At 46.0% G+C, this 20698-nt stretch overlaps 2 protein-coding genes across 6 annotated transcripts in view; both read right to left on the bottom strand.

Annotated features, from left to right (window-relative positions):
* Positions 1–2725: 2725 nt before the first annotated feature.
* On the bottom strand, positions 2726–3280 carry BRK1 (BRICK1 subunit of SCAR/WAVE actin nucleating complex). Its single transcript, XM_075514148.1, has 3 exons — positions 3120–3280; positions 2955–3037; positions 2726–2870 (listed from the first exon to the last, which is right to left on the bottom strand). Exons 1-3 carry the CDS (start codon positions 3235–3237, stop codon positions 2844–2846), a joined length of 228 nt encoding a protein of 75 aa, XP_075370263.1. The 5' UTR covers positions 3238–3280; the 3' UTR covers positions 2726–2843.
* Positions 3281–3298: 18 nt separating this feature from the next.
* Positions 3299–20698, bottom strand: part of FANCD2 (FA complementation group D2) — a 57483-nt gene continuing 40083 nt past the window's right edge. For all 5 annotated transcript variants that reach the window (XM_075514139.1, XM_075514143.1, XM_075514141.1 and 2 more), the window contains 15 exons: positions 20531–20647; positions 19493–19621; positions 19175–19293; positions 17443–17556; positions 16755–16882; positions 15297–15396; positions 12838–12960; positions 11921–12014; positions 11283–11354; positions 9706–9744; positions 9006–9080; positions 7834–7908; positions 4711–4857; positions 3590–3661; positions 3299–3459 (listed from right to left, as the gene is read on the bottom strand). In XM_075514139.1, the coding sequence (XP_075370254.1) occupies positions 3382–3459; positions 3590–3661; positions 4711–4857; positions 7834–7908; positions 9006–9080; positions 9706–9744; positions 11283–11354; positions 11921–12014; positions 12838–12960; positions 15297–15396; positions 16755–16882; positions 17443–17556; positions 19175–19293; positions 19493–19621; positions 20531–20647 (1482 nt within the window). In that variant the 3' untranslated portion in view covers positions 3299–3381. The remainder of the gene's footprint in view (positions 3460–3589; positions 3662–4710; positions 4858–7833; positions 7909–9005; positions 9081–9705; positions 9745–11282; positions 11355–11920; positions 12015–12837; positions 12961–15296; positions 15397–16754; positions 16883–17442; positions 17557–19174; positions 19294–19492; positions 19622–20530; positions 20648–20698) is intronic.

The following is a 20698-nucleotide window of genomic DNA, read 5'->3' as shown; positions in this document are numbered from 1 at the left end:
GGTTCAATCACCTGCACCATAGAAGGGATGAAGGTACATTTGACTTTAAAGCCGTTTCCTAAAATCAAGGCTCTGCTAGCAGTAGGTACCTAGAGAGCCCAAAGGTTATCTACTAGAAGCTAGAATTATTTGCGAAGTCTGGTCTGATCCATTCATCTTAAAATATGTGCTTTGGATCAGACGCTACAACCTTTACAGGGTATGCAAAGCTTGAATTCAAGCTCTATCTCCCTCTTCTGCTGACACCAGAAAAACGGTGATGCCAACACAGTATCACCTCATCTCCGGCCCAAGATCAAAATTCAGTACTACCACTCATTCCCAAACCTTGGAACTGTCAACTCAAACGAGGATTGCAGGATTGCTCCGATCACTCCATAAAGTCTGGCTGCCTGTGCAGCAGGCAGCGAGCACTAAAAACCTACTGTTTACCATTTGAGAGTGCAAACCTTTCTCAAGCTACACATGTGGCTCAGGCTCTAATGAATCTGCTCCATTCTGGTACCTTTGTAAGAGGCTTAAAAACAGCTTGCTCTCCAGTTCAGGCTCTGGGAAAAGGTCTTGGCTACCAATAACTAGAGCTGCAAGGGTGCCTGAGCACCCAGGTCTCTCAGGACAAGGGGAAAGCATGCTTTGAGGACACAGAGCACATTGTCATCTCCTGCTATGTTAAATGTGCGGTGGGGAGAACAGCAACGCTAACATGGCACATAAATCAATCTCCCGATTTAGAATACACAAATCCACTCCAGAAAAGTTTAATGTGGGTTCCTGGGGCACCATATCCCGAAAAAGACACAATAAAAGAAAAAAGGCAAGCAGAATTCCCCAGTCTTTATAACAATCCAAATGCTTCAAATATATCAAAGCTCCATCTACTACAAGGCTGCACACTGCAGCAGCTGCTGGAAGCAGCAGTATCAACCCGAGGACTAGGAGGCTTCTCCACCTCCCAGAGATGGCCTGGAATAAGCAGCACCCAAACCAGAAAGCCTGGTGTTGCAGAGCCCTCAGGAACTACTGAGACTCCCTGAAAGCGAAAGAAAAAGGGCAGCACTCTGTACCACAGTGAGCTGCCCAGCATCCCTGCTGGGAAATGAACCAGATACCCCGATCCCACAGTGCTCAAGCTCTGTGAGAGCACGTGTCCTGGAAGGACCAGTACCCTCCAGACGACAGATCCCTACAACAAAACTGCTTTGGCCACACTGACTGTGTGCAACACCTACTCCTGTGAGGAACCCTGGGGTCAGAGGAATAAGGGGGAACCATTACAACAGCCCATCAGGATATCAGGAAGGGATCCGAGACACACTCCACACTACTTGCTGGGAAAAGGAACAAGCAATGGATCTCAAGCAAAGAGGTCAGCCTGGTACAGCCCCAGTCCCAGGGATGTCTGTGGTACCCGCTGTCTCCCATTCAGTCTTCGGGTAAAGAATCCTAGGATAATTTAGGCAGGGACCTCTGGTGGTCTCCAGTTCACCCCACCCCTGCATTCAAAGCAGGGCTAACTTTAAAGTCAGATCAAGCTGTTCAGGGCCTTGTCCAGACAAGTACCTAGTTACGTCCAAGGATGGAAAATCTCAGGACTCCACTCCAGCACATCCAGAATAAGCAGTGCATGGGCCCCGAGCATACTTTTGATGTACTTGGACCATAGAGCAACTGCCTCTGAGGTGCTTTCCCTCTACCTACCAATCTTGTATGACAGCACCATCTCTCATCATCTGATCTTGCCCCCAAGCGAAAGCAGAATGATCCACGGCTGCTTCACTCCACTGTAAGCTCTGCAGGGTTGGTACGAAGCACTTATTTCCCCTGGACTACGCACCAGAAGCACCCAAGCCTCCCAGATGTGCAGCCCAACCTGACAGTAAAGCGTAACTGGCTAGGTGAGCTGAGGGAAAGGCTGGAGGAGCACTTATTCAAACCATGCATAACCCAGAGCTTCCTATGGAGAACAAAACTGTGAGCTTGCAGGAGGACCTATGCTGATGAGCAACCAGCTGATGTCAGACCTGCCAGGCTCAAAAACATAATGAAAAACATTAAGGTGCCCAGTAAACACTGCAGACATCACACTGCCATCATGAAAAAGATAGCTTCCAGTTGGAAAATAATATACCAAGACATTTAAAGCCTGCTGGGAAGCAAGACAACCTTTACTGACACCAACTCCATGGACTCCCCAACAAATGCTAAATATGAGCAGTAAGTTTGCAGCTCGAGATGCCCACTGAAAAACTGAGATAGAGGAGTGGTGGGAAGGGAAGAGAGATTTCCTTCTCCGTGCCACCTGCCTCCCTAGAGAGGAGAATAAGCACCTCTTCCTAGGTGCCAAAGGGCACTCTCCTGTGGCATGTGCACCACAACAGGTGAGCCTGCTGTTCCCACCTAGCCCTGACAGTGTGCACATGGGCAGGCTGACACCCTCCAAACCATCGGGATCACCAGATCTTCCGCTGTGACCCCAGCAGTAGCACAAAGCACCTCAAAGGTTGAGCCACGCTGGTCAGGTGGCTCCCAGAGCTGACAGCAGCCGGGCCTGCAGCCCCTGGAGTATGTCCCCTCCCATCACAGCCCCCATGTGTGGGGAGGAAGGCGGGCCTGAACCCCGTGGGCCAGGCGGGCGGCAGGGCAGGCTCTGGACATCCAAGACGGCGGCAGGGAGCCGGGCATCCCGTGGCCCAGCCCCGGGCAGGCAGGCAGAGAGCAGGCAGGGCAGGAGGACAGCGGTTTATTGGCAACACAAGCAGAGGCGGCGGTGGCGGCAGGCCCCGAGCAGGGTGCGGGGCGGCGGTGCTCCGGCGGGGTGGGGGGGGCCCGGGGCCGCCCCAGGCCTACGTCAGCGTCTCGCCCTTGGTGACCTGCCGGGAAGAGGAAACGCCTCAGCCAAGGCCGGCCCCGGCCCCGGCCCCCCGAGCCCCCCCCGCCGCCGCCCCGCTGCTCACCCGGGCCTCGATGTACTCGATCCTGCGCTCGAGCGCCGTCAGCTTCTCGTTCAGGGTGGCCAGCCGGGACCGGCACGACATGTCTGCGGGGAGGCGGCAGTGAGAGACCGCGGGCGCCCGCCCCGGCCCGCCACCAACCCCCCGCCGCCGCCCCGGCGCCCTCACCGAAGGAGTTGAGGAAGTCCGCAATCTTCTTGATGGAGCTGGTGATCACCTCGATGTACTCGCGGTTGGCCCAGTCCTGGTGGATCTCCCGCTGCACCGGGTCCTCCTGCACCGACATGGCCTCCCCCGCCGCCGCCACCCCACCGCGCCTGCGCAGGGCTACGCAGCACGCAGCACACACCCCCACCCCCCCCCCCGCGCGCGCCTGCGCGTCGCCGTGAGGAGCCGCCCCCGGCCCCACCCGCCGCCGCCGTCCGGTGCCTCAGGGTTTCGCGGGAGAGGGGCCCGGCCCGGCCGCGCCGTCCTCGTCGCTGGCGTCCGTGCCGCTCCCGCTCGGCTCCTGTGGGGGACGCCGCCGTCAGAGCCGAAGCTGCCCCCCCCCCCCCCTTCCATCTGCCGCCTTTGCATTACAACAAGAGTTTCAGGCAGGTGGCTCAAAGCAGCAGGCGGCTTCGCCCGTGAAGAAGTACCTCAGCAGGACTTTCCACGGAGTCCTCATCGGAGTCCCTCTCTTCAGAGGCCTGAGACAAAATTTCTTCTCCCTAAGTTGAACGCAAAAGACCTGTACTGAGTGTGTGCGAAGCAGCCAAAGCATGCTAGGATGGAATGGAACAAAGCGCCATTTCACAGAATCACAGAATCGTATAGGTTGGAAAAGACCTTTAAGATCATCAAGTCCAACCATAAACCTAACACTGCCAAGACCACCGCTACACCATGTCCCTAAGCACCTCATCCAAACGTCTTTTAAATACCTCCAGGGATGGCGACTCAACCACTTCCCTGGGCAGCCTGTTCCAGTGCTTGACAACCCTTTCAGTGAAGTAAAATTTCCTAATGTGCAATCTAAACCTCCCCTGGCACAACCTGAGGCCATTTCCTCTCGTCCTATCACTTGTAACTTGGGAGAAGAGACCGACCCCACCTCTCTACACCCTCCTTTCAGGCAGTTGTAGAGAGCGATGAGGTCTCCCCTCAGCCTCCTTTTCTCCAGGCTGAACAACCCCAGGTCCCTCAGCCGCTCCCCATCAGCCTTGTGCTCCAGACCCTTCCCCAGCTCCGTTGCCCTTCTCTGGACACGCTCCAGCCCCTCAATGTCTCTCTTGTAGTGAGGGGCCCAACACTGAACACAGTATTCATCTTAAACAGTTGCTGAATAAAAAGCAGTTTTTGTTTCGACTGCCCTGCTTCTACAGTGAATGATGAAGAAAACAGCCAGAACTGGCTTCTGTTAAAGCCACACACAGGAGTGTGTGAAGAGGTGTTCAAGAGACTTTACCTCTTCCCTTCTTTGTGTGTAGTTCTTGCCACCGAGCAGAGGAAGGATCCCCCATACCCATTCATTACAAGCAATAAAAACTGACCACTTCAGTGTGACAGCCTCGCTGCAAGGAAGCCCCCAGAGATGCAGGCCCTTAATCTTGAAATAAAGCGCTTTTTCTGCTGCACTAGACATGACTGTAATACGGTCACATTGAATTTGGCCTTTTAGCTCTACCCGCACACCAGGGCAGAATTACAGTTGTCTGGGCAAGACGAGCATTGTCCTTTCCCAGGTTTTAATTGCCCCAAACAGGACAGTGATTCTCACCTGAAGATCCCGATTTTTAAGGATGCCCACCCAGAACGCCTCCTGGCAGTGGTTGAACGCCAGCATTGCCTTCACTCGGTATACAAATTGTTCTAGTGACTTCTTCAACAAAGGCACGTGGTTGGTCAGTCCAATGTCTTGGCAAATCTAAACATGAAACAGTTAAACATGACTACAATTGATCCTTGCCTAAGTATTCTGGTTATTTAAAAAGCCATTGGTTATACAGGTGGGAGGTATGGGACATGATCCCCACAAAGCTTGCCCAGATTATGTCATTTCTTGGCCAAATTCTTTTATAGCTTTTGTTAAAAAATAAAACTCAGATAATTGTCTAAGGCAGCAAAATGATCCCTTGCAACAACCCAAACAGCCAAATCCTCTCTGGATAAAAACAGAAGGAGCCTCAGCTTTTCCCATGAACCTTTAGAGAGAGGCTAGTAACTCTTCTACATAAGTCAGATGAATTCTGCTGACCCTGGGGAAATTATTTTGAGAATCTGCTTTTCCTTTGCTCCATCATCTCAGCAACAGACTGGTGTCACTTGCTCTGTTCTCCAAGAACAATGCACAGCTCTTCACACACAGTCTCACACTGCTGACATCTTGCTCACGGCAGCCACAGCTTGCTTGCACACGAATGTCTGGAAGCTGTATTGCTGCTGGTGCTGGTGGTGTGTGCAACTGATAATGTTTGGGTAAGTCCGACTCGCGTACAAGCTATTGTTGGTGAAGTAGCAGAGTTATCTGTGGAGATCAGCAATGGACAATCACACCATTCCAGTCCAAAGCAAAAAGCAATGCTACAAGTGGCCAGACTCCAAAATTATCTACCTAGGAAGGGAGATAGCTACTTGCTGACAGCCACAAGCTGCAAACTAATGCTGCAGGGAGTTTCATGTCAGGAAATTGCTGAATTCCCAAGCACAGAGAAGAAAGAATGAGAAGGGTGTTGAATAAGCCACTGCAATGACAATCTTTTCTTGCTCAGTGTCTGATGCAATTCCTTTACACTAGCTACATGGAATGTGTGTGCACTATAAACTCCAAAGCCAGATGTCCAGACCAAAGCAGCACTGGCTTTTGGAGAACTAGGACAGGAGGGAACAGATGGAGCCGCTGTAAGCAAAAACCAGCTGAGGAAGGGCAGCTATGCCAGGTATCGTGTGAGATTTAGCTCCAGGTGAGCATCTCTTCCTGCTAGGCTTGGATCTGCAGTACAGAATAGAGTCATTGCTAAACCAGAAAACCTGCCAAGAGCCATAAACAATTATTTTGTACATAAGTATTTTCCTCTTTCATGAGAGTACTTTGTAACCTCCTTGCATTAAGATGCTCTCATTAGCTGTACTCTGAAATCAGATCAGCTTCATTTCTTGGAAGAGTTCAACATGCCTGGGAAGAGGGACACTGCTTTGCTTCGTGTTCTGCCAACAGGAAATGGGTAACTGAATAGCAACAGCAATCTGTTCTCTAGCCTGTGTAACAGGCAGGACCTAGCAATCATCAGCACTAATCAGAACCAAATCAGGGAACACCTCACTAATGACAGAATCAACAATCACAGTGCTCCCTGGGTCTTGGCACCTGCCAGCTGTCAGCAGGCAGTTTGGAGACTCAACAACGTACCACGGCAGTTGCAAAAATATGTCTCCAGAAACTGTCCTTATGTCCAGCATTAGATATGTAAACAGAAGAGAGGCTTGGTATGAAAGAGTAAATGACAAATACTTAGGAAATTATAGGCGAAGCTGATTGCTACTGTCTGCTGTGTGATGCTCTTTAAAGACACTCATATGAGGGACAGTAGCAAATCTTAAGTAACATGGCATGGTACAGCAGTGAGCATCTACTAGTTTTGTATGAAAGTGAAATCAAGACTGGTTTAACAAATGTTGGTGTCAACTCCTCTTCAAACAGGTTTGGAGCATTCATTGCATACATTTATTTGCCTAGATTCAGCTGCTGCCTTCTCATTCTTGCAAAAATGATCTGGCACAGAGAGCTAATCAGATTGCAACAGATACAAGAGTGTGGTAAAACACAGGTGTTCACTAATTGCAGTTATACACTAACAGGGGCCACGGGACACAGCACTTGAAAATGCTAGTCAAGTGCAAAGACAAAGAAGACATCGCAAGCTGCAATGATGTTATCCTGTTTACAAGGTGAATTGTGACTTTAAAGTGGGCATGACGATTTCACTTTCAAACATGAGAAGGACTTTTTAGCATCTCCAGGGTTTGTGCCAGCTTCCAATTCTCCTCTTTGCTGATAGCTGCAATGGCATGTTCTGATCTCCAGCTAAACTTTCATGCTCCTGATGCCAGCTCTGGACTGAATGAGTAACAAATCTAGTTTGGGGAGCCATGCTAGATTTGCTGGCTTTCTCCCTTTAACTACTTTGGCAAAGCTCCCTTCTCAGACATGTGTCCTTGAACCTCTTAGGGGTCTAACAGGAACAAAGCAGCACACATGAAGTTCTTTCTAACTGCCTTCTCCCATGTGATTCTCTCTTGCAGCAAGCACTGGCTCTCCACACTAAGTAGGGTGCTAATCCTCTCCTTCCTTCCTGCCCCAATTGTCCTACAGACAGACTGGCAGACTGGTTGCGTGTTACCACCTTCCTCCCCTCCCTTTCCCCTCTTCCCTAGTATCAACGTGACAATGCCAAAAAGGCACCTCAAGAGGGCTTTGAGTAAGGTTTTCCCCTTTCCACCTCTGTTGCTGATTCTTCTGACTCGCAAGGCTGTTGATCTTTGCCAAAGCTTCTCTCTCATATTATCAATCTGGCATCTATACCTTATGCAAGGTCTCCAAGGTCTTATCTTGTGTCCTCAGAAACACCTTCTTACAGATGCCAACAGCCAAAGATGTCAAGAACCTCTGTCCTAAAAAAAGAGTATGCTAACCTGATCTGACATCCAAGTCAGCCACTTCCAGATCAAATGCTTCAACTTTTAGGCCATTGACCAATGCTATTTCTCCTCCTCTCAGTTTTTGCTTGTACAGACACTGCTGGAAGCCTGCAAGTAGAACCTGCCCATGCCCTGGGAAAGCAGTGGAAGGGAAATAAATCATTCTTAGGACAGGCGTTTGTGCTGCAATTAGAACTTATCTTACCTTGGAATGGCCACACATGTGATGAAGTTGTCTGGTACTCAGCTGCAAGGTTTTCAGCAAACTCTGCACATCATCCTGCAATGAATAAGTAACTAGCAAATAATTCTCAAAGGAGTTTTCCGTAAGGGAAACAAGAATAATGAAACAGTATTAGTCCTAACAATCCTTTCAAAGGGTTATGGGATAGAGATATGATGCACGTACACAGGAAACGTCAGACGAACAGGATTAAGCCATAGGAGACTTGCACTGTGCATCTAAGTCAAGCAACTGGTAATAAAAGTATGACCACATGTCATAAGGCCAAGCACTTTGAACTGAAACTGATTTTGAATCAGAGTTTGGAATGAACGCATATCAGTGAAAGTGGGGCAATTAAAATCAAGACAACATTGTCACATCTTGCCTTGAGTACAACCTTCTGAAATAGGGGAACCAGAGGAAAAGTAAAAAATGTACTGCTAGACTGTAGTATTTGAAACACATCCAACACGAACTCTGGATATCAGTCCTCTCTATTGAGCAAATTACGTGGCACTTTCTATTGTCCAGTAGCAATGACTAGATATCTGTTTCATAACCTCATTCCCTCAAACATCCATGAGAAGAGATCTTACATTTGCAATAGAATGGAGTAATCTACTAGAGAGACAAGTTGCAAAGACTAAGCCAAAGAATGAGCCTCACTGGCAAAGCTGGATTTGCCTTGCAACAAAGCAGGGGGAATAAGTGAACTGTTCTTGCTTGTCATGTAGTGCAGCAAGATTGGCCTGTCCATCTGCACTCATGCATGTTGTCCTGCTCAAAGCTCCAAGAATTATTGCAAAGACACCAATGTCACTGGCCATCTGGACCACAAGCCTCACCAACCTGACTGCTCATGTGAGCTTCCTACTCTGAGTGACACCTTTGTGGTAATAATCTTTGAAGGAGATGGAGGTTGAAAGGGCTTCCTTTGCTAACAGTGAAACCAACCAACCAGAAGAGTGATGGCAAGTTGGGAAACAGTGATTTGTTTGCTGAGAGAGCGTGGATGGGCAAGTAAACAGGACAGAGCACAGCTGGGGACAAGTGTCATGCCAACATGTGACCAGAGACAGGAATCTCCTTCTACCAAGAATCAGTCATGCTTCCCAACTAGTTCCAGACAGTTCTGTCTCCAAAAGGCTTACCCTGTGCTTTTTAAAGCTGTAGTCCAGGAGAGGCATGGCAAGCTTCAGAAATGCTTCTACAAAGAGACGGCCGTACTATAAAAGAATGATAAATATATCAGAAGGAAAATTTAAATTCCTTTCCAAAGAACCATCACAAAGTCAGATAAGATAATGATACATTTTTCAAGCTACCCTGGAGACTGTTCTCACTTAATAAAAGACTATAGTCATGTGAAGGCTGTACTGGAATATACAGGATCAGTAAAGGGTCCCACTTTAATCACTGCAAAGAGAGACCAGAAGGACAAAGTCTCATCATTGTACACATCCCTGGTTTTATTCACTAGCAAATTGGGAATAAAACTGAACTAAACACAAAACGTTAGAATCACTATACATATATATGAGTCCTAGCTAGAAAAGGGAGAGTTGCAGAGGGACGTGATCTTTCTGGGCTCCAAGGGAGACCTGTCTGCTGTGATCTCTCCTCTCACTTGGAGTACCATGGGGAAAGGGTCTAAAGTCAGTAATGCCAATTGCAGTAAGTTCATTGTGGTCGAGCCATACAATGAGGATTAGTGGAAGACAGTTAAAGGTATAAGAAACAGTATCTGCTTCTTCCAGAGAATTCAGTAACCATTCTACTCCACTGGAGGCAATGATTCAAGAAAGCTGGTACCTAAACTGCTCTCTTCAGTTACTTTGAATTCTTGCTTACCTTCAGGCAGATGCTGAGTACAGGCCTGCTGTCAAATACCTACTTGGGCGAGAGGAAAAAAGAGAGCCAGATCAGTCCACAAGTCTAAAGGAAACAATGTAAGCACAGCAGCCAATTAAAAATAGCCCTTCATTACATACCCTTGATTAAAGTGTGAAACCTGTTCTAAGGCAACATCCATTCTCAAGTTTCAACACGAAACACCATATAAGTGCGTGAAATGTAGTGGCTGTCAGGCAGTACTTGGCAGGATGGCTATTTGGTGATCTTTTGCAGATGGCACAAAATTATCTCAACAAGTCTGAAGTTCTTAAGTTTGGGAGACCCAAGTCCAACTGATGGGCAAGTAACCACATAACAGACAAAGCAAAACAGAGATGTGCAAATAATGTATTTTGGAGGAAATAATGAAGCTATTACATTAACGGTGCCAGCTGGCAAAAGACACCAGGTGTCACTGCACAGGTCACACACAGCTGTGGTCCAAGAGCAAACAAAGAAATGGAACAGATGGTCTCAGCTCTCTTGAAGGCTTTCTTCTGATATACATTTGCATATATATTTTTGCCAGTGACCAATTCCATAACTAATTAGTGAGTGTTTTAACTGGCATAGCACACAGATGTGAGTGAGAGCTGTGAAGGTACCCTGGTGCTGCTATGGACTGCAAAACAGAACCAGCTGGTCCAGCTCTACCCTTTATGCTCTCAAAAGGCATCTGGAGCACAGGCAGCACTCCAGTGAACACAGCTGTGTAGAAGAATCCAGCTCAATTCACCAGAGCTCATAAGCTGAACTTGAAAAAGCTGGACTTGCCAATGATCACTTTGGCTATGATAAAAGCAAACAGTAACGATCAACCTAAGCAAGGAGAAAAGTGCAGCTGTACCTATCACCTTCTGCCCAAAACATCATCACACTCAGTCACACTGAAGGTACCAACTCCAAAACTGATGGAAGGGAATATTTCATCTAGTGGGGCTGGCCTCTAGGGTTCATCACCACAGGATGACATGAATTGCCAGCAAGATTGAAAGGAAGATCATATGTTACCATAAGAGCAAGTGAAGCTGAGGGCTATCAGATAAGCACTGACTGCAGGTTACAGACAGCAATCCAAGCCTCCTGTTCAGAGTATTAGCCTGCCTTCAGCTGAGTACATCAGGAGAATGTTTCCTGCTGTCAGATGTTATCCCAGATCTACCTCAAGGGTTTCTCCCATCTGCCTCTTCCACAGCTGGCGGTGGACTCTGTCAGACACAAAACACGGTACTAGGGAACTGGGGTGTTTGTTCAGTCCTTTTTCTGCACTTCCTTACATCATCCTGTTTTTCTGCAGACTTATTTGTGTGAGAACTATGTTAGTAAGATGTGCAGTCTGTAAGAATTAAGTAGTATTGAAGTGAAAGCTAAATGGAAACCCTTGCACGCAGATTGTAACTGGCTTTATTTACCACCTCCAGGTTGTTCCACTAGTCAGCCATACTTCACGTTTTTCCCTTGTGCTCATGAACCTGGGTACACTGGGCTTTGCTGGGAATCTGAAGGTAAAGCCAGAAAAACAACCAGAACCTCACCTTGACCAAGTTAATGAGGATATGGAAATTCCGCACAGCAATGTTCCACTGCAGCAGCTTCTCCAGTTGCACCTAATGGGATGCAAGGGGACAATAACCCAAGATGATGTATTTCCTCTCACCTTGCTGGATGCCGTCTCAGCATTTGCTGTACCTAAAGCATTGTTCTTGTTGTTGAAGACAGAGGAACAAAGCTTCACCACAGGCAGATTTATCACAGTAAAACTACTTAATGGCAATTCCAGCCTGATCAGCGCCCGCATGGCTTAAAATGCTAAGAGTTAACACAGTTCCTTGCTCTCAGAGCAGCTCTTAGTTGCAAAATAATTTTGTGCTCCCACACAGGTGTACAGACCAACTGCACAGCTTAATATTTTTTCTGATTATGACCTGTTTTCTGGTTATAGCTTCTGCTGGATGTACTGGATTTTTGACATGGTACAAACCAGAAAAAAAAAGGATGCTACTTATATGTTACCCTGTATATCAGTTCTGGCTGATGAATGAAGCTGTCTGACTGCATTTCCTAGACAAAGTTCAGAAGTAGATTCCTTTCCAATTTATACATCTTTATTGTACTGTACAGTTTAACTTATGTCTTCTTCCCTTCAAAGAGTCCAGTGCATTTATTTTCCTACCTCACTTGAGTCTGATGGTTTCCCAGCTGGGATGCTTTTCACTGAACTCTCTAGCTGAGCCATCATTACGCGGAAGAAAACCGGGAACGTCTGCCTGTGGAGAAAGTGAGAGCAAAACTAAAAGCCAGCTCTGAGTATCTAGACAGGCGTCTTGTCCCCAGAACAATGTTGAAAACTTGAAGGTTACCCAGCTGGGCATCTTTCTCAATACGAAATCACAGGAGATTGACCCTAGGACTCATAAGCATGTCTAGCCTAGCCCCATCCCCCAGAGAGATGGAGAATCCTGGGAAGTCACTACCACTTCCCCAGTATGAACCACACACAGACACCACCCACTTCTTTGTAGCTCTGGGGGTGCACAGTGAAAGGTTTTCAGCTCTCAGCACAAGATGATTTTGGTAGTTCCAAAGCACAGGAACTTTCGCCATCCCTGCATAAACCGTGCTTCCACATTCCTGTGGTAGGAGCAGAAACACCCTGAATCCATGCTTCCGAATTCCTATGCTAGGAGCAGAAACTGAGTGTGTTTTTGCACACTGCATACCAGCCCAGGATTGCCTACAGCCACCCCAGGCCTCTGAGGCTGACTTTTGGAGTGCTTTATACCACCACAGTAGCACAGAAAGAGGTAACATACCTGATGACACACAGCAGTTCATTCTTCAATTAAAATGGCTCACAAATAATAAACTCAGCATTGTGTTAATGCACAAGGGCATTCCACCTTGCCATAAAGCTAACCATGTACTAACCTGTTGTGTACTGCAAAATAACGTTTACAAATGCCCAGAGTAGTCCACAGCAGTACTAACGTGAAACCATAATAGAACATATAATAAGAAAATTAAATATTAAAAAGCAGAAATTGCCATTGTGCATCTCATGAAATTCAAAGTCTCTATGGATATAATTACCTGCTTAGTGTAGGATAAGTAGAAGAACATCCGTCTTTGGCAGAGTTGATCAGTTCAGGAACACCAACACTGGAGATTTCTTCTATAGCTTTCAAGATGTTATCTGTGTGCTCCAGGTAGACACTAAATCCAAAAATCAGCTTAGTTCATCAGTAAATATTATGCAGAATAACACAGCAAGTTCTTGAACACTGCCCTACCTGCAACATGTGGCCTGAAATTGTCAAGCTCATTCTTATGCCAAAGCCAATCATATGTAGGAAATCCAAAGCAATACTTAGAACTGTCACAGTAATGTCATTAAAAGCTACCATGATCTGAAACAAACCTCAATTTAATATTTCCTCATTCTTGTATTTAGGAAGGACAGGCCAGGAAGAGGAGATGGAACTGCTCTTTATGTGAGAGAACAGCTGGAGTGCATGGAGCTCTGCCTAAGGATGGGTGATGAGCCAACTGAGACCTTATGGGTAAGGATGAAAGAGCCAACCAGTATGGGTGACATTGTAGTGGGTGTCTGCTGCAGGCCACCTGGATCAGGAACAAGTAAATGAAGCCTTCTACAAATAGCTAGAAGTAGCCCCATGTTTGCAAGCCTCCTCATGGGGGACTAACCACCATGATACCTGCTGGAAGGACAACACAGCAGGGCATAAGCAATCCAGGAGGTTCCTGGAGAGCATCAATGGTAACTTCCTGACACAAGTGACAGAGGAGCTGATGAAGAGATGTGCTCTGCCGGACCTCACACTTAAAAACAAGGAAGAGCCCTTTGGGGATGGGAAGGTCAAAGGCAGCCTTGGCTGCAGTGACTGTGAGACAGTGGAATTCAGGATCCTGAGAGGAGGGAGCATGACAAACAGCAAGATCATAACCCTGGACTTGAGGGCAGGCTTTGGCCTCTTCATGGATCTTCTTGCCGTGGGGCAGGGGCCTAGAGGGAGGAAGGGTCCAGGAAAGCTGGTTGATATTCAAGGATCGCCTCCACCAAGCTCAAGAACAGTCCATCCCAAAGAGCAGAAAGTCAAACAAAAAATGCCAGGAGGCCTGCATGGATGAACAAGGAGATCCTGGCAAAACTCAAACACAAAAAGGGAGTATACAGAAGGTGGCAGCAGAGACAGGTAACCTGGGAGGAATATAGAGACACTGTTCAGGCATGCAGAAACGTGGTTAGGAAAGCCAAAGCCCTCCTGGAGTTGAATCTGTTGAATGTGGCAAGGGGTGCCAAGGGCAATAACAAGGGCTTCTCCAAGTACTTAAACAGTAAATGGAAGACTAGGGAAAATATGGGTCCACTGCTGAATGGGGCAGGGACCTGGTGACACAGGACACTGAAAAGGCTGAGGTGCATGTTAAGGGACTGAGTGCCTTCATCACCTCAGTCTTTACTAGCAAAACGGGCCTCCAGAAATCCCATGCCTCAGAGTGGGGGTAAGTCTGGAGCAATGAAGACTTTGTGGAAAATAGCTAAGCAAACTAGACATACAGAATTCCACAGGCCCTGAGTGCTGAGGGAGGTGGCTGATGTCATTGTGAGGCTATTCTCAATTATCTTTAAATGATTATGGTGATAGGGAGAGGTGCCTAAGGGCTGGAGGAAAGCAAGTGTCACTCCTGTCTTCAAGAAGGGCAGGAGGAAGGACCCAGAACTACAGGGCCAGTCAGCCATGCCTTGATACCTGGGAAGGCGGTGGAACAAACATCCTGGAAACCATGTCCAGGCACACAAAGGACAAGAAGGTAATTGGGAGTAGTCAGCATGGATTCACCAAGGGTAAGTCACTGACCTTTGATGAAATGACTGGCTTGTAGATGAGGGGAGAGTAGTGGATATTGTCTACCTTGACTTGTAAGGCTTTCAACACTGTCTCCTGCAAGGTCCTCACAAAGTGGCTGTTGAAGTATGGGCTGGATGAGCAGACAGTGAGGTGGATTGAAAACTAGCAGAACAGCCAAGCTCAGAGGGTTGTGCCCAGCATGGTCCCAGGCAGCCTGCTCTAGGTCACCCTGCTGGAGCAGGGGGTTGGAACAAGGTGACCTCCAGAGGTCCCTTCCAACCTCAACCATCCTGTGATCCTGTGATTGTATTTCACCTAATATTCAGTCCCGCTCTCCTTGACTTCAGTGAGAGCTGATTTGCTTTCAGTTTAGTGAAAACAAAACCTTGGTCCCGATCCACACTTATATGTGTATGTATGCACGCATACATGTATAGATGTGTTGATGTATACTGACAAGCTATAGTCTAGCAAACATGAGGTCCAAACATGCTTCTATGGCCAATGGCTAACAGAATTCTTCCTATCACTCACTGTCTTTCAGTGCTGTAGAAAGAGTGCTTTAGGCCAAACTGTGTAAGTATGAGGGTTATGACTGAGAGGGGTCGTTCCTCTGCAGCAACAGTAATTAATAGAAAAAAAGTCTCGGTATGCTTGAGTCAATGGCTCGAGCCTTACCAGAGCAGAGTATGCAGCGCATTGTTGAACTGGCTGCCCTTCTCTCGGTCTCCACTGGGCTTCACCCATGACTGGCAGAGGAACTGCTTTGCTAGTGAAGCTGTAAAAGATAAGGGATAACTTACTGAAGGAAGAATCCAAGACAATTGCCTTCTTCCATATAAAGGCAGTGTGTGTGTCCAAACGGCTTTTTGAAAGATCACAATATCGCTACACCTCAATATGCCTGAACTCTGGTAAGTCAGAATGCATTTCCCCTAAAAAGCAGTAAGGCCACAAGGACATATATTATGATAACAAAATATATGGACATCCAGTGTGTTCTTGGTCTGGAATACCTGTTCACATCAGAACTGTGATCCATCTCCAGCCATTTCTCCCTGAAAAACTTATGTTAAGCCTTATTTGTTTGGTAGCTCCTACAGTGCGCCAACTGTTTGTTTTTAATTACACAATATGCAACCCTTGGGGCATCCATTTCTAGAAATGGAATTCCAATAACAAGTGACTTGACTTTTTGGCCATAGTGCTATAATAATAAATGTGAACAGGCAAGTTTAAAGTTTACAGATTTCTTAAATCAAAACTGCTAACAAATCTGTTTGTCTCTTGCAGAAATGTTTAAAACCAGGAAATTATTAGTTAAAATCGGTTATTCCCTGCCACACTCAGTGGGCAGTTGTCCGAATGTGGGACTGTTTAAAATAGTAAAATAATCTCAAAGTAGGGAACTTACAATTCTGAGTGGCTATGGGGATCCGAGAAGGACAAATTCTACAGGTGTCTTAGTATGACAAAGTATGGCTGAGAGAGGTGGCTGTGTTTGGAGTCTTTATTTCAGTGTGTGACCAAGTGGAGACCAATTAGTTTTCTTGTATATTCCCTGCAAGCATGTCTATGCCTTATCTGCTTGAATGCTGCAGGTCCTAATCCCTGAGAAGAGTTCTCTTAATTGAAGATGTTTGTTGCATGGGGTTAAGAACATATAGGTTTTCCTCCCTCTGTCCTGAAGTAACAGCTGTATTTGCAGTTCATTTCCATAATTTTTGGAAATGAGCTGTCACAGCATACTGAGACATCTGTACTTACACTAGGAAGTTACATCAGATTAAGTCTATGATCACCTCCATAATCAGTGATTAAACTAGTACCAAAATTGAACAGCAGGCTTGTTCTTAGAACTCTTAAAAGCTGTGGGGCTAATTTTTAAAAACACCAACAAAGAGAGCTAGAGTCTGCCTTCCTGCATGTGACTGAAGCACAGCAAAACAAATACCAAAGACGTTCCAATACATTATTGCTATTCCTTTTATTAATGGCTAGGACTGTTCACCCCAGTGAGATTACTAGGATACCAAAGGGAAGTCTCTCCCCCAAAAGATGCACTCCAGAGATAGAACCCAAGACTTACAGGCAAAGGACAGCACGAAAACTAATTAAAGGTTGTTCACACATTACCCATTTTGTCTTTCTTCCAGCCAGCCATTGGTTTCTCAGCGATGGCAATCAGGAGCTGAGTGAGGATGAACGCACAGTGGAAACTGGGAACGCTCTGCTGGAAATTTAGTAGGTAGTGAAAACTCTCACTGGGGATGACAGGAAAGGCAAAAGGTAAAAACAGTGTAGATAGGGTAATCTCCCAGAAACACATAAATAAAAAGGAAGTATTAGATCATCTCAGGTCCAAGGTCTCCCTAGCCCAGTATTTTGTCTTCTGGCAGTGCCCTTCTGAAGAAGAAGGGGTAGTCAACCACTAGTACATAAAAATTCAGTCACTGAGAAATTTATCTCAAGCCCCAGTCACTCTAAGTCTAGCAACATCTTTATACACTGCTTTTGCCTAGTGTTCCTGTAGGCATTTTAACTACCCAGAACATACTCATTCCTTCTGTGAATCCCACTAATCTCCTAGTCTCAAATAGCATACAAACAAATGAGATCCATAGATTAATGCATATTTTAGAATCCAGTAGCTCCTTTTCATTAGGTTTGACTATACTGCCATTCAATTAAATACAAAGCTCTCTGAAGGTAGTATGGTCTCTATGAGAGCTCCCAAACACCCATTTACCCATAATGACCACACAAAACAGGGAAAACTGCTTGAAATTCATCCCTTTCAGAGCTTGGGAAATACTGACTCTACCTTATCAGCTCCTCAAGAAGAAGAAACTCTGTCTCTCCTGGCTTTAGCCTGTCTGCAAGCACCTGGAGAGCTGACCTTAGCAAGTCAGTATTTTCATGCTGAGAAAAACCATTCCTGAGGGGGGAAGAAAAAAAATATCCAGTTCATCATCAGACTAGCAGGAAGAGAGGTATCAGATGCAAAAGCATATCTGGGCATATTTTTGCAACAAGAAAAATAAAGAAGCTGGATATGCAAGAACAACCCTGCAATATGAAAGTTATAAGGGGACACAAAAAACTGAAAACTGATTTTGACAGCAAACTTGGTCATATACACTTTATCTTTTCCAGGGAACAAAAAACCTTGTGCACATACAATACTAACTTTTCAATTAGACCACAGACCTGGCTAGGAGAGGACAGGCCATTTCACATAAGTGGAGGTCGATATATACTAAAACAATGCTATGCAGGCCTGAAAAAAAGAGGATGTCTAATGACAGTTGCTGTGCAAGTGCAGTGATAGTAGCTGGTCACCTCTTGAATGACAGGTACGAGCCTAACAGGGAGGAAAACTGTAGAGATCTTCATTAATTCTTTGAACTACCAGCATCTGTGAAATCGTTCAATGAGGATATGCATTCTGAAAAGGCTCAAATGCCTTCATGTTCTAGATCTATAGACTGAACACATACACTCGATAATGGTAATGCTCAAGTGCACCTTTAACACACAAGTTAATTAACAATTGGTAATATAAGAGGGCTTGATTAAATGTATGTAAAAGGAGTTGTAATTTGGTTGTTGGACTTAAGTGACTGGACAGTTAGCCCCAATATATGGCTGCTGGACCTACACCAAAACAGAATCATGTTACTCTCTATCCAAACTGAACAGCAAAACTGATCTTGAGCTGTCTGTGGTTACACAGTGGGTCAGTTTCTTTGGTTTACAAGATGCATACACTCAGGAACAACCACCATTCATACTGGCTAATGAGAAAATGACCAATCTGGGAATAGTCAGGAGTGGACCAGGATCCTTGAGGCTCCAGTAGTGGCCAACAGGAGAATCAGAGCTCAGACCTCATACACTTTTTACACAATGACCACTGGTTTTTTTACATACAAAGGTAAAACACTTTTCGCACACAGATCTAAATTAGGGTTCAGAAAAAACTTCTGGTGCTATCCTGGATTACATTAGCAGACGCAGAGGTCAAAACCAGGCTGCACATGCATTATTGAGTTTGGCATTTATGAATCCAGTTCAAGTGCATCAGCAGCACAGGCTTTTTGTCAATGAAGTACACATTCATCCTTTCCCATTGGCAAAAGACATTCTTTCATTGCCCAGGATTCAGGCAGTGACAATTTAGCAAAGGATGAGGGGAACTTACTGGGTAAGACATTCCAAGATCCCTAGGCAGAATGGGAGTTGCACAACTAGGTGTGCCAGTATGCCACTTATGCTGGTCTTGATCCAAAACCACATTGAATTCTAGCCAGTTCAGTGCCTCATCGTGCACTCACTGTTAATCACCTACAGTTTCAGTTCAGCTCAGGATCAGGCAATAAAGCTTGACATAACTATAAAGTGCTTAAAAGTCTCCAACCACTGCAGTGTGGTGTTCTGCATGGCTGATAGGCCACTTGCTGGGTACAAACACTTTAAAGAAAAGGAACAAGAAGAGGAAGCAATAAACAGACTATGCTCATTTAGGCGACTATATAGTTTTTGTTTAAACTCACCAAGCAAATAGAGAGCGAAAAGTTAGTAACAGCTGTTGGTAACAAGAGGACATCAGCTGGTGCTCCTGGATGTTCACTCTTGGTTCATCTTCCACACCCCGATTTTGTGTAACAACTGCCTTTAATACAAAACAAATAATTCATTAAATGCTATTCCAAGGAAAGATAATGGCACAAGAACCCATTTCCGTAGATTCCAAGTTTAAAAAACCTGAAGAAAACAAAGCGGTTCTCTTTTTCCCCACAAACAAAACTAAAAATACCTTTAGAGGTGACAAAACTTGACAGTTTTTTCAGTCAAAATTGCTGCCTACTGACCTGGAAGTAGTTGTGCATGTTCTCCATGTGATTACACAGTGGCTTTAGTAGCTTGACTACACACATAGCAACTTCCTTGGGGGATCTCTGACACAGGTGGGAAAAGCCAATATCCTTGTAGCCTCTTTCCTGCAGCAAACCCAAAAGATTAAAGTCACTTCATCAGCCTCACTTGAGAATAACTTCACATCGAGTGCTACCTCTTGGACTGCTTCTGAGCAGTGCAATTCCTGATGTCATACATTCTATCAGGAAGGGTCACAGAGTAAGAAAGTTGGCTTCTGCTGAACAACCAGCACCAACTCAGACAAGTGGATAACATTCGATGAAAAGAATAAAACTGATGTGACATGTAGCTCTTTTATAGAATCATAGAATCATTTAGGTTGGAAAAGACCTTTAAGATCATAGAGTCCAACATTTTACTCAAACACTAAGAGAAGGCAGTCTCTGCATGTGGGAATTAAGGTAGGTAGAAAGACAAGGAGAAAGAACACTGAATATGATGGAGTCCATGAGGTTGTAGTGAATTTCTCATAGTTTAATGCAGTGGGCCACACATGTTTACTTTCCTCCTGAAGGCATCAGCCAGGAATGCAAGGAGTCACTGCACTCAGGGTGTTCTTCTAAAGACTACAGAAAAAGCAGAAACACAGATCTGGCAGCTTCTGCTGGATGTGGCAGCTATCTGGCCTGCCTAACCTGAGCTGCTTCTTGAACAGCAGAGCCAGTCTCCCCAAGGAGGGCTAGGAAAAGGGTCACTTGAGTTTTGAGGTTACAAGGCTTTCCCTCAGTTATATACCCTTTCCTGAGACATGCAGAGAACCAGATGCTGCAAACACTTCAGTGAGGGAAATGGTACAGAAGCGTCTTTTGAAAGAGCGAGTGCTGCTCTGACACACAGTTGGGCATCAGACTTCCATTTAACTGTCAGGTGAATATAATTCTGGAAAACATTTCTTTTGGGAAAGGCCTGGAGGCCACTCATGTGCCCTGCCTCAGCCCAGGTCTAGACCCATTGGCTGCTGCTGTACTTGCCTTTGGAAAGGGCACTCTCCTTGTGGAGCATGGGGTCAGCACATGTTCCAGCTTCCAGCACAGGTCATCCAGAAGGAAGCAAAGTTCAGCAGGCCCCAGCTGCACAACTTCACGAGCCTGCAATTACAAGAACCGTCAATCCCAGGACCCAGATGTAATTGTAGTGTC

Source organism: Mycteria americana, chromosome 11, assembly GCF_035582795.1.
Source record: "Mycteria americana isolate JAX WOST 10 ecotype Jacksonville Zoo and Gardens chromosome 11, USCA_MyAme_1.0, whole genome shotgun sequence".
Classification (NCBI taxonomy): Eukaryota; Metazoa; Chordata; class Aves; order Ciconiiformes; family Ciconiidae; genus Mycteria; species Mycteria americana.
The sequence above is the reverse complement of the archived record's forward strand: the minus strand, read 5'-3'. Positions and strand labels throughout refer to the sequence as shown.

Coding starts and splice junctions, on each gene's coding strand:
- BRK1 (XM_075514148.1), bottom strand. CDS start 3,237: ATGTCGGTGCAGGAGGACCCGGTGCAGCGGGAGATCCACCAGGACTGG. Junction 3,038..3,119: donor GGACTTCCTCAACTCCTTCG/GTGAGGGCGCCG, acceptor GCCTCCCCGCAG/ACATGTCGTGCCGGTCCCGG. Junction 2,871..2,954: donor TCGAGTACATCGAGGCCCGG/GTGAGCAGCGGG, acceptor TCTTCCCGGCAG/GTCACCAAGGGCGAGACGCT.